This window comes from Cyprinus carpio, unplaced genomic scaffold (assembly GCF_018340385.1).
Source record: "Cyprinus carpio isolate SPL01 unplaced genomic scaffold, ASM1834038v1 S000006493, whole genome shotgun sequence".
In the NCBI taxonomy this organism is placed as follows: Eukaryota; Metazoa; Chordata; class Actinopteri; order Cypriniformes; family Cyprinidae; genus Cyprinus; species Cyprinus carpio.
In genome coordinates this window covers 96,775-109,575 of record NW_024879166.1, presented here as the reverse complement: position 1 = coordinate 109,575, position 12,801 = coordinate 96,775, and the positions used below count along the sequence as shown (strand labels likewise).

Here is a 12,801-nt window from a genome sequence, read left to right as displayed (position 1 = left end):
AAACATGGGGGATTGTTCTCATTCCTTGGGTTTCAGTGATTACTACCCCCATTAAAAAGTTCTGGCTATTAAAATCTTTCATGAGTATAAATGGAGAAAGTTGCTTTACAATATAATCTAGGTCTGTCAGTGTTATTTGTGCACTTCTTTGGGAACTTTGTAAGTAAACACTTTTGTGACTGACCATCATTATCTGGCTTTTAAACAGTGACTAACATGACTTTGTTACAATGATGTTATAGAACAAAATCTTAATAATATTTTTTTCAGTAATCTCATTCAAACACTACATGGACACAGAGATCATGCTTAATTTGTTTGTTTGTTTTGGCAGCTGTAACCAACACTATTAAGCAGGTGCTCCTAAAGATGGATATACCAGACCATTTTGGTACAATACAGGTGTTATGGATAAACTTCGATTATAGTTTTACAGGGTGAGACCAGTGTTCCAACAGTGTTCTCCTGCAAAAAAAAATGTAATTGATTTTCAAATTAAGCCATATGCTTTGTTAATTTCTAATATTTTTATTCTTGACAGAATGAAGATTCATTTTGATAATTTTAAATCAGAGCAGAAGTTTGTTTCTGGAACTGGAGTCAGTATAGCAGTTCAAATCACAAACCTTAACGTGTCTGGATACGTGACATTGGGGTAAGTAGAATGTCTGTATTTTCTTAACGCATGGTGAGGAGGATAGTTTGAGTGTTAGTTTGAGACTGAAAAAGGCCACAGCCACCAGGGAATAGTGTTTCCATGAAAGGCTGTACATGGTCTGCAACAATGCTTAGGTGCTACATGTCAAAGTAACATCCACATCGCTTTCGGCGGTGGACAGGGGTCAGCATGACTGGTCTGTGGCTAAGTAGCAACAAACTGTGATGCTCTGTGTATTCTGACATCTTTCCATCAGAACCTGCGTTAACTTCTTGAGCAATTTGAGCTACAGTTGCTTGTCTGTTAAATCGGACCACACGGGCCAGCCTGGGAACACCCCACAAGAGATGCTCTGACCCAGTTGTCTAACCATCACAGTTTGGCCCTTGTCAAACTTGCTCAAATCCTTACGATTGCCCATTTTTTTTCTGCTTCTAACACATCAACTTTGAGGACAAAAGTTTTTTTTATTTTGAAGAAAAAGATAAAATCAGACCCCAAGAATTTGCAGAGAAGGCCCCAAGTGGTATGTTTTTACTGGTTTTTATTTTTAAATGTAATACCATGGAAGTTCATGGCGTTATTACATAATATTTCCATGAATTAGATGTAAATTTTCATATAAATCTTCACTTTCATTTAAACTTTGGCCATGTTCACACAGCAGCAGAATATTGTTTTCAGTCCTGTGTTTGAGTCCTTAATACAGTTACATAAGTTCACACACACACACACACACACACACACACACACACACACACACACACACACACACACACACACACACACACACACACACACACACACACACACACACACACACACACACAGTGCAGTTATTTATTTATTTTCTTTGTTGCCTCTTATAAATTAATGAATTAGGTACCATACCTGGTTAAAGAAGTCACCGCTCAAGTTATTTTATGAAGGTAATTAGTTAAATGAGGCTTTTGGAGAGGAAATAATGCCTTGATCTCTTTGCTGTTCCACAGACGAAACAGAACGTTTGAACTGTTTGTGACTACACTTTCCATTAGTGCCACTGTTGCAGTCAAAAGTGATAGAAATGGCCATCCAATACTCAACATGAATGAAGACAATTGTTTACCAGAAATTGGACAGTTTAACACCCCAGATTGGAAATAGGTAACAATGTTTAGCTCACCACATCACAAATAGCTAATAACTTGCTAATACAAGTTACACATGTTACAAGTAGTACAACTATAGTAATGACCGCAAATTATGCATAATCACAAACAACTAATCATAAACCAAACCCTAACCATTACCTTATAGTAAGTACATAGGTAATTAATATTACTCAGTACTTATTTGTGTAATTACACTGCAACACCTTAAAATAAAGTGTAACCAAAGTTATATATGTGTAATTGGGTACAACGGGGCTTAAGGCCCACCTTAAGAAAAAGTGTGCCATTCATGCGCCTAAAATGTATAATTGCAGAAAAAATATATACGCTGTATTGACCATTAATGGAGCAAAAGATTTTGTGTGAAAATAAATAATACAAGTTGTTTTTGTTTAAAAATCGTATAAATGTATGAGGTGGCAAGGGAGGCCTTTTACAGGCATGGCACACGGGTGTGGGGGCATAGACCAATATGTTGGGGTGCTAAGAAAATAAATGATATTGATGACGTCAGAGTTACTTCATAAAGAAAAATGGGCTAAATCGGGGCTATTAAAAATTCTGATGGGGCTATAGCCCCCCCAGCCCCGGTGTAGCGCCGTCACTGGCCTTTTAGCCCACACACGGGGTAATGTACCAAACACGGGGCAAAAGGCACACAGTATTGATACAAATACTTCAGCCAAAATAATGTTTTTTTTTTTTTAATAATATATACATATATATATATATATATATATATATATATATATATATAAATACAAATAAAAACAAACACATTAAATGTCTAAGTTAATACAATTCAAAACAATCACTTTAGCAAAGCTTGTACTATTTTCTGCTTATTTTTTTTAATAAATATACTGCCATTTAAATATGTTAATATAAAAAATACATTTTGAAATACAGAAACAAAAGCGTTTTAAAGTAAAGATTCTAAAAGTATTGAACGAAATCCAATAATAACTGAATCTATATTTACAGTAGTAACAACAAATGATAATTTTTTAGGATATGATATGATTAATATCATGTTTAAAAAAAAAACTAAAAAATTAAAAAAAAAAAAAAAAAACATGCATCTTAAAAAGCAGATGTTTTGGAAAGTGCTAAACCACATTTTTGTGCCAGCTAGTGGTTTAGATGAAAATAATATCAAAGGCGCCTTTTACCCCGTGGCGCCTTAAGCCCATTTGTACCCTATAAATTATATATATAATTAATCTGTTGGGTACTTTTTTTCTGCAAATATTACATGAGATCACTTTGAGTAAAACATTAAGAGATAAATCCTAAAATGTTCTGGGTTGAGTCAGCTTACAGCTAATTTCTGTGCTCATGAGAACTAACATTTTGATTTTGTTACAATTTGATTTCTATATAAAAAAAAAGATATATAAAAATTATACTCATAAAAAAAACACCCCCCTTTAATGGCTTTGTGCGCACACATTTGAAGAATCAGGTAAGATATTCGCTGAACATTCCCTGTTTACAATAGAAACCAATGCCAAGTATCCATCTTATGTCGATACAATTTGTTGTTTCAGATCTGCAACAAGTTGCAAACACTCCTTGCTGATTTAAACACACAGCTGAAAACATTAAAAGGTGCTATGATTAAACACTGTTAACCAATGACTGCAATGATAGTGAAAATTCTTCCATGACAGCATTCATGACATCCAAAATCATATGTTCTTTTCGTTGTGACTCTTAAATTTTAGCCAAAGTAAGTGAATATGCTGAGATTGACTACTCTCTGAGGTCTCCTGTCGTCTTTGATAACAGCATTGAGATGGGATTAAAGGTAAAAATGAAAATGATTGAATTAAATCTAAAGCATCATGCAGAAATTGACACATTACTCTAAGATAGATTACAAATTCCTTGCCAAAATATATTTTTACAGCTGAATTTGGATGTTTGTTACAATTTTAGGGTGTATTCTACAACACTCAACAACGCGTAGAGCCCCCCTCCTCTCCCCCAGCCTTCTCACTGGCTTCCCAGAACACCAACATGTTCTACATTGCAGTATCTGCCTTCACCATCAACTCAGCATTCATGGTGCTCCACAAAAACTAATGTATTTAACATCAGAATCACTGATGACATGGTGAGTTTAAAATGGCACAAGCTGTCAGTTTTAAGAGGTGCAGGTATAGTCACTTTATTTAGAGATTGTTATAAAGAAGTGGCTGCATGGGCTGTTTTGTTTGCATGAATTACAGTTTAGATTACAAATGTAAAGAGCTGAATGTGTATGTTTATATGAAGCCACCAATGGCTTGCATAAGACTTACACAACTATCATCATTATACTGTGTGTTGTTCATCATTTTATCTTCTGTTTTTCATCTTTCTTTTATTTTATTCATAAGTTGAGGACTATAACTGACACAAACAGTGACAGCTTTTTTTGATATAGGTGCCTTCTGTTTCTCCAATTCGTCTCAGCACCCACAACATTTGGAGCATTCATTCCTCAAGTATGGAAATTTTTGCCATTTTATTCAAATAATTCCACACAGAACACAAAATATAAACTTAACAGTGAAGATGGCTAAGAGCTACTTGTTCATATTCTTGTATGAAAGAAGCAAAGCACCAACTGCAATATTTGATAATTGATTTTTTCTTTCTTTCAGATTTTTGAAACACACCCTGATCTGAAGTTGGAGCTGAAGGTAGAGACAGTGAAGGAGCCCATCATTAAATTTGAACCAAATCATGTGATTCTTCAGCTCCTGAGTACAGTGACAGCTTATGATGTCCAATCTGGCAACACACCGACTCAACTCTTTGTCCTCAATCTGGTGAGTCACTGGGAGAGAGGTGCATTAATACAGTTGAGGTGAAGTTTGCATACCCCATTTACACCACACCCACTATATATATATATATCACTTCACTGCGTCAAGAGACAAACTAGAATCATTGATCATTAAGGAAATAATACACAATACTAAGAACCAAGGGTATGCAGACTAATTTTGGGTAAATTCAGTTTTTAATTGGCTTGTGGAATATATTTCAATAACTTTTACATCTTCTTTTGACCAACAGGAAAGCGTTGCCAGTGTTCAAGTGTCTGTAGAAGAGGGTGATCTGGCATTAGATTTAACCCTTGAGAAGTGAGTATTTGTGTAGTGTGATAAGCATCTCAAAAAGACAATAATGGTAACTGTATATTCTCTTGAACAGAATTGAAGGGAGTATGAACGGCAAACCATTTAAGGTACAAATCAAAAAGAAGTCATTATTAAAAGTGTGTTTAAAAAGAAATACTAATAAATAAATAAAATCAAGTCTCACCTGAACAATGATTGTAATCAACAGGTTGAAAAAAAAACCATTTCCTGACCGTGATCATGCACAACATTGTGTTTCCCATTATTAAAGGTAAGAGTTTTTTTGCTATAATGAATGATGATGTAGTTTAATAAGATGGGCATGTTATTAACTCATGATCTCATTAACCCTTCTCAGCTCACTTAGCCAAAGGTTTACAACCTCCTGGTTTATTAGGATCCTATATTGGGAAGGTACACATTATAAACCCTCAAGTTAAGGTTCTTAATGTAAGCTCACGTTTCCATGATTGTGATATTTTATAAATACTGTCAATATAGCATTTTATGAGATATGAGTGGCTCATAACATTTAGAGAGACCCTGTAACCATAAGTGCATTTTCAACTTGTTTCTCGCACAGGATTACGTGTTGATTGGAACAGATATCGAGTTCGAAGAAAACACCTCATCTTTTGCACCACTGAGGGAAAATATATTTGTAAAGGCGATTTAAAGAGAAATCAAATGCATTTACCTCTAAAAAAAAATCATGTTTTGAAATTTGCATGAATAAATAAACAGGGCAATATTTCCCTTATAAACTGCGTTCATTTGTTTCTTGTAGTTTATAAATGTATTCCTGTATGCAAACATTGGAAAGTTAGGGAACCCCATATGGGATGAAATTAGCCTCAGATTTACTGATGAATGGGCGCACAACTATCCATGAACTTGATAAATGTTACAAATGTATCTTACTATCCACAACCAAATGTTGAAATTCAGAATTACATGAATCAATAGAAACATATCTGTGAATACAGATGTTTTTCTTTTGCATTAGTGTATCAGAATTTGCGCATGCAACAAGGAAGATGTGCATACATCCGTATTCTAGCGCAAGTGCATTCACTGACATCAAGTCGATCCTATTTGATTCATTTGGATTTTGAGACTTTCTTTTCGCAGTTTTCAGCATTTCACAACCCACACACACTAACACACACTAACTCCCAATTAATAAGACCCAGCGCTAATTATTAATATCTGCACATGAACCCATCAATTAGAAAAATTCTCAAATGTGTATTTTGGAGACTTTGCTGCCAGCTCTACTCACACGGGTCATCATACTCTTTAGCCAATCAGATGCCAGCTTACCATTCAACCAATCATAACGCTCTGAGAGTGCTGAAAATGGCATTGAGCACTTTTTGCACATTATTACTTTCTCTTGCACCCTGCATCTTGGCAGGGGGCATAAATGACAAGCTGTCCAAACAAAAAGATTGCTGACTGGACACATGACCAACATAGAAATTTGGCACTTCAAAGTTTACTGTTCACAATGTGAAATGTGAGCAAAATGCATCAGGAATATAATTGCAGCAGGGTAATAGGTGCATTATAGCTACAATTACTTTGGGGTACTTTTGTCAAAAGCTAAATGAATATCTAGATCAGTCTGCATATGTATTCTTATCCTTTGATATTCCCCCTAAAGTCACCAGTAATGAATAAAATGCTTTTTGATTTTATTTGAATTTGAATTGTATTAAATATTTGAGAAAATATGTTAAAAAAAAAAAAATTCAAAAAATCATGATGGTTTAGATGCATTTAAATACATACACATTTCTCCTCTGGCCAGTCCATGGCACAAGTTACCACCTCAAGCAGTTTCCTCAAATCTAAAAGACTGAGCTCATCTGAGGCCCCAACAACATCTAAACCCAGTTTCCTCTGAGCTCTAAATCATCTGCTCTGTTCAGTGAGTACCTGAGAGGAGCATGTGTAAATATAGCTGAGATCACAGCACAGTTATTGTCTTTATATTGTCTGTAGTAATTTTGTCAGATGATTATACACCAGATTTAAGTGCAAAGCAACAGCTTGGAAGTGACTCACTATTTCTTCCGTTATCAGCTTTATTGGGAACTCATACTGTATTGAAAAACAGTATGTGAGTACAGAAGACAGCAGAGAAGTAAACAACTGGAAAGGTCTGACAGTGACTAGGGCAGAATGCAAATATGACATGATGTAATGAATATGCTTAATTAGCTTATGCAGTCAGCGACATTAAGACTTTTTGAGCAGGCTTTAGCTATTTTCCATCGAAAATAACAAATAATGTGTGACCTTAAACACATCATTTTGATTTATTGAATAATTATATTTATTAGTGTTATTGTGTCAAATGTCCTTGTTAGTTTATTTATTTATTTTTTAAATCATATTTAGTCCTTATCCTGTTTGTTGTAATCAAGTTATAATATATTGTCTCCTCATTTTGTCGGTCCTTTTTTTTTTTGTTGCTGAAGAAAATGAAGTGAGATTTTTAGTTTAATAGTACATTTTGGTCTTGTGTTATTTTGTCAAATGTATTTTAAATGTATTTTAAAAGCATCATTTTTTTCATACTTTTTCAGGTCAGAAAATGTGGAAATCTGTATAAATATAAATAAATAATAAAAAAAAGTAAAAAAAAAAACCATCACATCACAAAAAAAAAAAAAAAAAAAAAAAATCACATAAAACATCCATCCCTGCTTAAAGACCTGTTGTGACCTAGTCTTTAAAAAATAAAGACTACGAGTAAATCCAAAACTTTGACAAACATACAGTTATATGAATGGAATTTTATTCTGTATATATATATCATTCTGAAGAATAATGACCAAACAGCAACATGACAACATTCAGAAAATTGTCCTGGGGTGGGTGTTTAAGTTGAAAGCGGCTGCTTGAGGTGATTTTTTGGACACATTAGGATGTGAAACTTTTTGAGAATGTCTTGATAGACGGTGAATCCAGTGTTTCTGTTTCGTAGTCTGCTCACTAGCTCCCTCTGGAGGTGCTGTATGAGTAATCTGCTGACCAGCAGGGGCACATGACAGCTCTGATCAGCATCACTTACACTGAAGACAATCTAATGATGAAGCAGAAATCAAGAGTTCAGGGACATTTCTCTGTCATGTCTAACACTGAGACTACATAAAAAAACACAATCTCTCTCTTCCATCAGTTAATTCCTACAAACCTCAACATATGGGTAAAAAACTTGACTGTCCCAAACTCTCCCAGTACTGGCCCGTCTCAAAGCGGACCTTGTACAGTCCTGGAGTGAAGGCATCGCTGGTTATTAGTCCTGGACAGCGTCCGTCCTCATCTGTGTTCCTGAAATAAATCAAAGGCGTATTTAACATAAACATTTTTCGAGGGATTCATTAATAAACCACTCACTTTTTTATCATTATTAATTGTATGACTACTCAGTGGCTGTAGTAAAACAATATAATCAAAAAGAACAATACAATTTTCAATCAGATTTTCTGAAAATAAATAAAATAAAATACAATAATATCCGTCTACCCACCCGATGGTTATGAGGTTCCAGATGGCCATGCGGGGGTCCAGGCGGTGTGTAGACTGGGGCATTCTTGCCGCTGGGACCCCGTCCCCAGTGTTCAGCACATGTGTAGTGATGGGACTGCTGCTTTTCGCTGAAGAACCCATAGCTATAAACCTAGAATACATAGAGAAATTATGGTTTTAAAGAGAAGTCTCCAAAAAAAGTTGCCCCATCTGCACTACCCAGCTTCTAGCTTAACTATCAAAAGATGTTAAGAAGATATTTAAGTCCTTACCTGTTATGAAGTCAGTGTGATCTGGCTGTGCTCTGTTTATGTGAGGATGATCCGGACTCGTCACTGTTTGATTAGTTTCATTGAGTTACTCAGCAAAACAAACCAGCGGAAGCACACAGGGTTAATATTTAAGCCAACAGCTCTTAAAAACGTTTTAGTTTCACAAATCTTTAGAATATAACATACCCGCAAAGCAAAGACTGAATCTACAATCCTACCTTGAAGTCTCTTACATGAAAGAAAGAGGGACAAACCGAGCTGAACTGCTGTTTGAGGGCAGACGGACTTTGAACTCTAGTAACTTGTTTGATTTGGTTTTTTACATGAGTGGAAAAACATAAGGATAATAATACACTAAGGTTACTGGACGGGATTGAATCATATAGATCAATGGTTTTACAGACCCAGAGACCCCCATTATTATTATTATTAAAAACCTAAATCTGTTTTCTTTAATTAAGAACATTAACTAACATCATTAGATTATATAATGCTTAACAGATCATTAGTTATCAAGTAGTTAATAGTTAAAATGTCATGAAAATTGAAGTTCGATCACCTCCTCTAAGGAACCCCTGATTTAAAACCCACATGATTGTATAGATAATGGCTTTTAACAATTTTGATTAAAATTCTGTCATTAAAAATATGATTGGACAAAAACAATTTGAGCCTCTATATCAATATTCTGGATAATGGATGTATTTTTTATTTCTGTTGGTGAAATACATTCAATGCAACCAAGTGATAAAAACACAAAACAGCATTCCATAATATTTTACATAATCACAGTAATATATATATATATATATAAATCACAAACATGCAGCAGAAAACCACTTTATTATTTTATGCCTTATTAAAAAACAAACAAGTGTGTGGACTTTACTAAAGTATTCTCATTAAAACAACAACTTTTCCTGATCATACAGTAAATCTAGTCTTAACACTAAACTGGCCAGAGCTGTTAATGAGGAGATATTTACATATCACTGCACTTGCAATGAGCAGAAAACCATGTCTAGTTGGTAACAGAGGTAGATGACGGGGACTAAACAAAAATTTATGAATTACTGTATATGAATAATTATTATACATAATATGTGAATTTTAATGACATTTGGGTTTAAGATAAGAGTTTATGTACATCTCAGTTTAAATCTTAAGTTTCAGATATGGCTCATAAATACATATAATTTAGCAATTTTTTAATATATCAGGGTCTATCAGTTGATAGACATGTAGATATCCTTAGTGTAGAACCATAAAATGAAACCCATATCAGTTGACAGTGTGTGTGTAGAACCATAAAATGATTTATGTAGGATATCTGCATTAACGTAGTGTGTGTGTGTGTGTGTGTGTGTGTGTGTGTGTGTGTGTGTGTGTGTGTGTGTGTGTGTGGTGTGGTATCCTTTAATGTTGATCTTGAGTCGTATCAGTATTGACTTTAATAATGGAAAAAACAGCTTGTGTTCAAATAACTCCTGAAATCATCAGCAGCGTTTGACGACACATAGTTCTGTTTGTTCTGGTCTGTTTAGACAGCTGCTCCACAACCGGATTCAAACTGGATTAATGTTCAGTTCACATGATGAAAACTCTGAACGGATCTGGATATTTGGAAACGATCCAGATCATTGTTTCTCTTACTTCCCGGTGCTTTTCTTTATACCATCATTAGAGATCCTGTGACTTTTCCCCAAAAAACTTGGGTATCTGAACTGGGGAATCTGAGAAGAGAGCAACAGGACATTTAGGAGGGAGGGAACAGTTTTGGCAGTTTATTAAACAAAACAAAACAAACAACAACAAAAAAAAGTTACAGGTTCAAAACTTACCTGAAACCTGTGTTTTACATGTAGAGCAAATCTGATTCATAGTAATTAACCTAGAGAAAACACATGAATAAAATAAACATTAAATATATGACTGTCAAACATCAAATATTTACATTTTTATATACCATTATACAATTTTTGTTTATCCTGAAATATGGTTTCAAGATGTTTAAGTTCAAAGAACAAGTTTGGTGTTTAAGCCTGTTTTATAATCCATCACAGTAACAGAAATTTACCAAATTTCAAAATCATAAGAATGATATACCGTAATGCAAAAAAGTCTTGTTGCTATTAAAGTAATGTGAAAATATAAATTAATAGAAAAAAGTAAAAAAATAATTTCTCTGTTCTGCTTTGGTACTATTTTCAATGAGTAAGGTGTGTATTTTCAAAAACTCTTAGTACTAATATCCAACAACAGATCATCAAAAGTGCATTTTTTTCAAATATTTTCAGCATATATTCACTTGTCTTATTACAATACACACAATCACAAAGTATCCTTTTCACTACAGAAAATGAGTGTTTAATTTATATAAATGTTTCATTCACAGCCTTTCATAAGCTCTGTTACTTGTGAAAATAGTACCAAAGCGAATAATTTTTTATTTTTTTTAAACTGTAATTTATAAATTAATTATCACAATGATTGTAGACACAATTTCTTTAACTATGATAATTTGACAGTAAATTTGTAAAAATGCAGACTTAATTTACTGGTATAATTGATTTAATGTGGTCTCATGACTACTAAGTGTTTCTAAGTGTCTGAGTGGGAGGTGAGCATCAGCCATTGTGTGTGTGTGTGTGTGTGTGTGTGTTTACATGCTGTCTGTTTTCATCACTGCTGTCTGCTGTCTCTGGGCTCTGTGTGTCTCTGTCTGTCCTCAGGGGAGGAGAGCTACCAGATGAAATCGTCCGCACTGCTCACAGAGCCATGGAGCGGAACACACACACACACTAAACCTGAGATTCACACACACACACACACACACACACACACCACACACACACACACACACACACACACACAAATGCTCTAAATGACATAAAACTGAAGATCAAGGACAGAAAAGCTGCCAAGGCCCGAGGCTCCAGCCCCTTTAGAGGCGCCACTTGCTCAAAATGTGAGACATAATGTCCAAATAATGACAAATAACATCACAAATATGAGACCCCACTGGCCTGGTTCATAATCCACCTTTACAAGGTGCATCTAATGATGAAAGAATGAGTGTTTTACCTGACAGCTCATGGCTTTGAGGGTCCATCCGCTCCAGACTGTTCAGCAGCTCGTCTATCTGTGATTTAATCACTGTCAGTTCTTTCTTAATGCACATCAGCTCCTCCATTCTTACTGCAGAGAGAAGGAGGTTAGCGAGCATTAATGTTATGTTCAGCGACACTAGCGTCTAACTAATGCCACTGTTGGAGCAGAAGTTACACACTGCAGCTTTAAATAAAGACACAAAGACATGTGAGACGTGGCTAGCAGTTAGCACACATGCTATTCCCAAAAAATAGCTTAAAGTGGATTTTTGTGATTAATAGCAGCACCAAACAAACTGCAAAAAATAACTGTTTCCAAACATGTTTCCCAACTGGTCTTTTCTCTGCCCCACCCCCAATTTACCATTGGTTGGACAACCCTGTAGCCCCTGCCCAAACTCACATCATTGGTTGAGCCACAGTTTGAGCGCTTTCACATCACCATTTTAAACATAGTACAGCATAAAAAACACATATATACAAAAGCTTTAAAAAAATAAAAAATAAACAAGAGAGAAATGAGGATGCCCCACTTTAAGCAACTCTCCTAATCTAATGTCTCTAATGATGGAAACTTAGATTGGACCTCTTTTCCGCAGCATGATAATACCACTCAAACACCCCTCTCCAATCCCAGCTGGATAAATTTAATGGATAAAAAAAAAAAAACCCATTCCAGCTCAGCTCCAGCCATTAAAAAGCAGTTTGACCTCCCAGCTACAAAGGCAAACTCATTCTACTGTGATCTGCTGGCAGTAAAAACTATTAGGGCTTGTAATAAAGCACTATAAACGCTTCTTATTGGTTATGCACTATTAATTTGCTATAATTGCTTTTGGTGATAGGCTAGGTTTGATTACTGAGGGAGTAGCTCTATAGCGGAGGGAGGATTTTAATGAAGAAACCATCTGGACTTCGACAGCAGAGGCGCAT

The 12,801-nt window shown here is 35.1% G+C and overlaps 2 protein-coding genes, 1 long non-coding RNA gene and 1 pseudogene across 3 annotated transcripts in view; 2 read left to right on the top strand and 2 right to left on the bottom strand.

Annotated features, from left to right (window-relative positions):
- Positions 1-12,801, bottom strand: part of LOC109083683 (E3 ubiquitin-protein ligase RFWD3-like) — a 512,102-nt gene that overhangs the window by 435,158 nt on the left and 64,143 nt on the right. The gene's annotated exons all lie outside the window — the stretch shown is intronic.
- Positions 3,611-5,159, top strand: LOC122143722 (bactericidal permeability-increasing protein-like). The gene is made up of 6 exons (XM_042754320.1): positions 3,611-3,622; positions 3,754-3,882; positions 4,464-4,631; positions 4,882-4,949; positions 5,020-5,087; positions 5,155-5,159. Exons 1-6 carry the CDS (start codon positions 3,611-3,613, stop codon positions 5,157-5,159), a joined length of 450 nt encoding a protein of 149 aa, XP_042610254.1.
- On the top strand, positions 5,174-5,647 carry LOC122143720. The gene is made up of 3 exons (XR_006159330.1): positions 5,174-5,217; positions 5,305-5,396; positions 5,530-5,647. It is a non-coding gene; the product is annotated as an uncharacterized LOC122143720 (long non-coding RNA).
- On the bottom strand, positions 7,760-9,061 carry LOC122143717 (annotated as a pseudogene).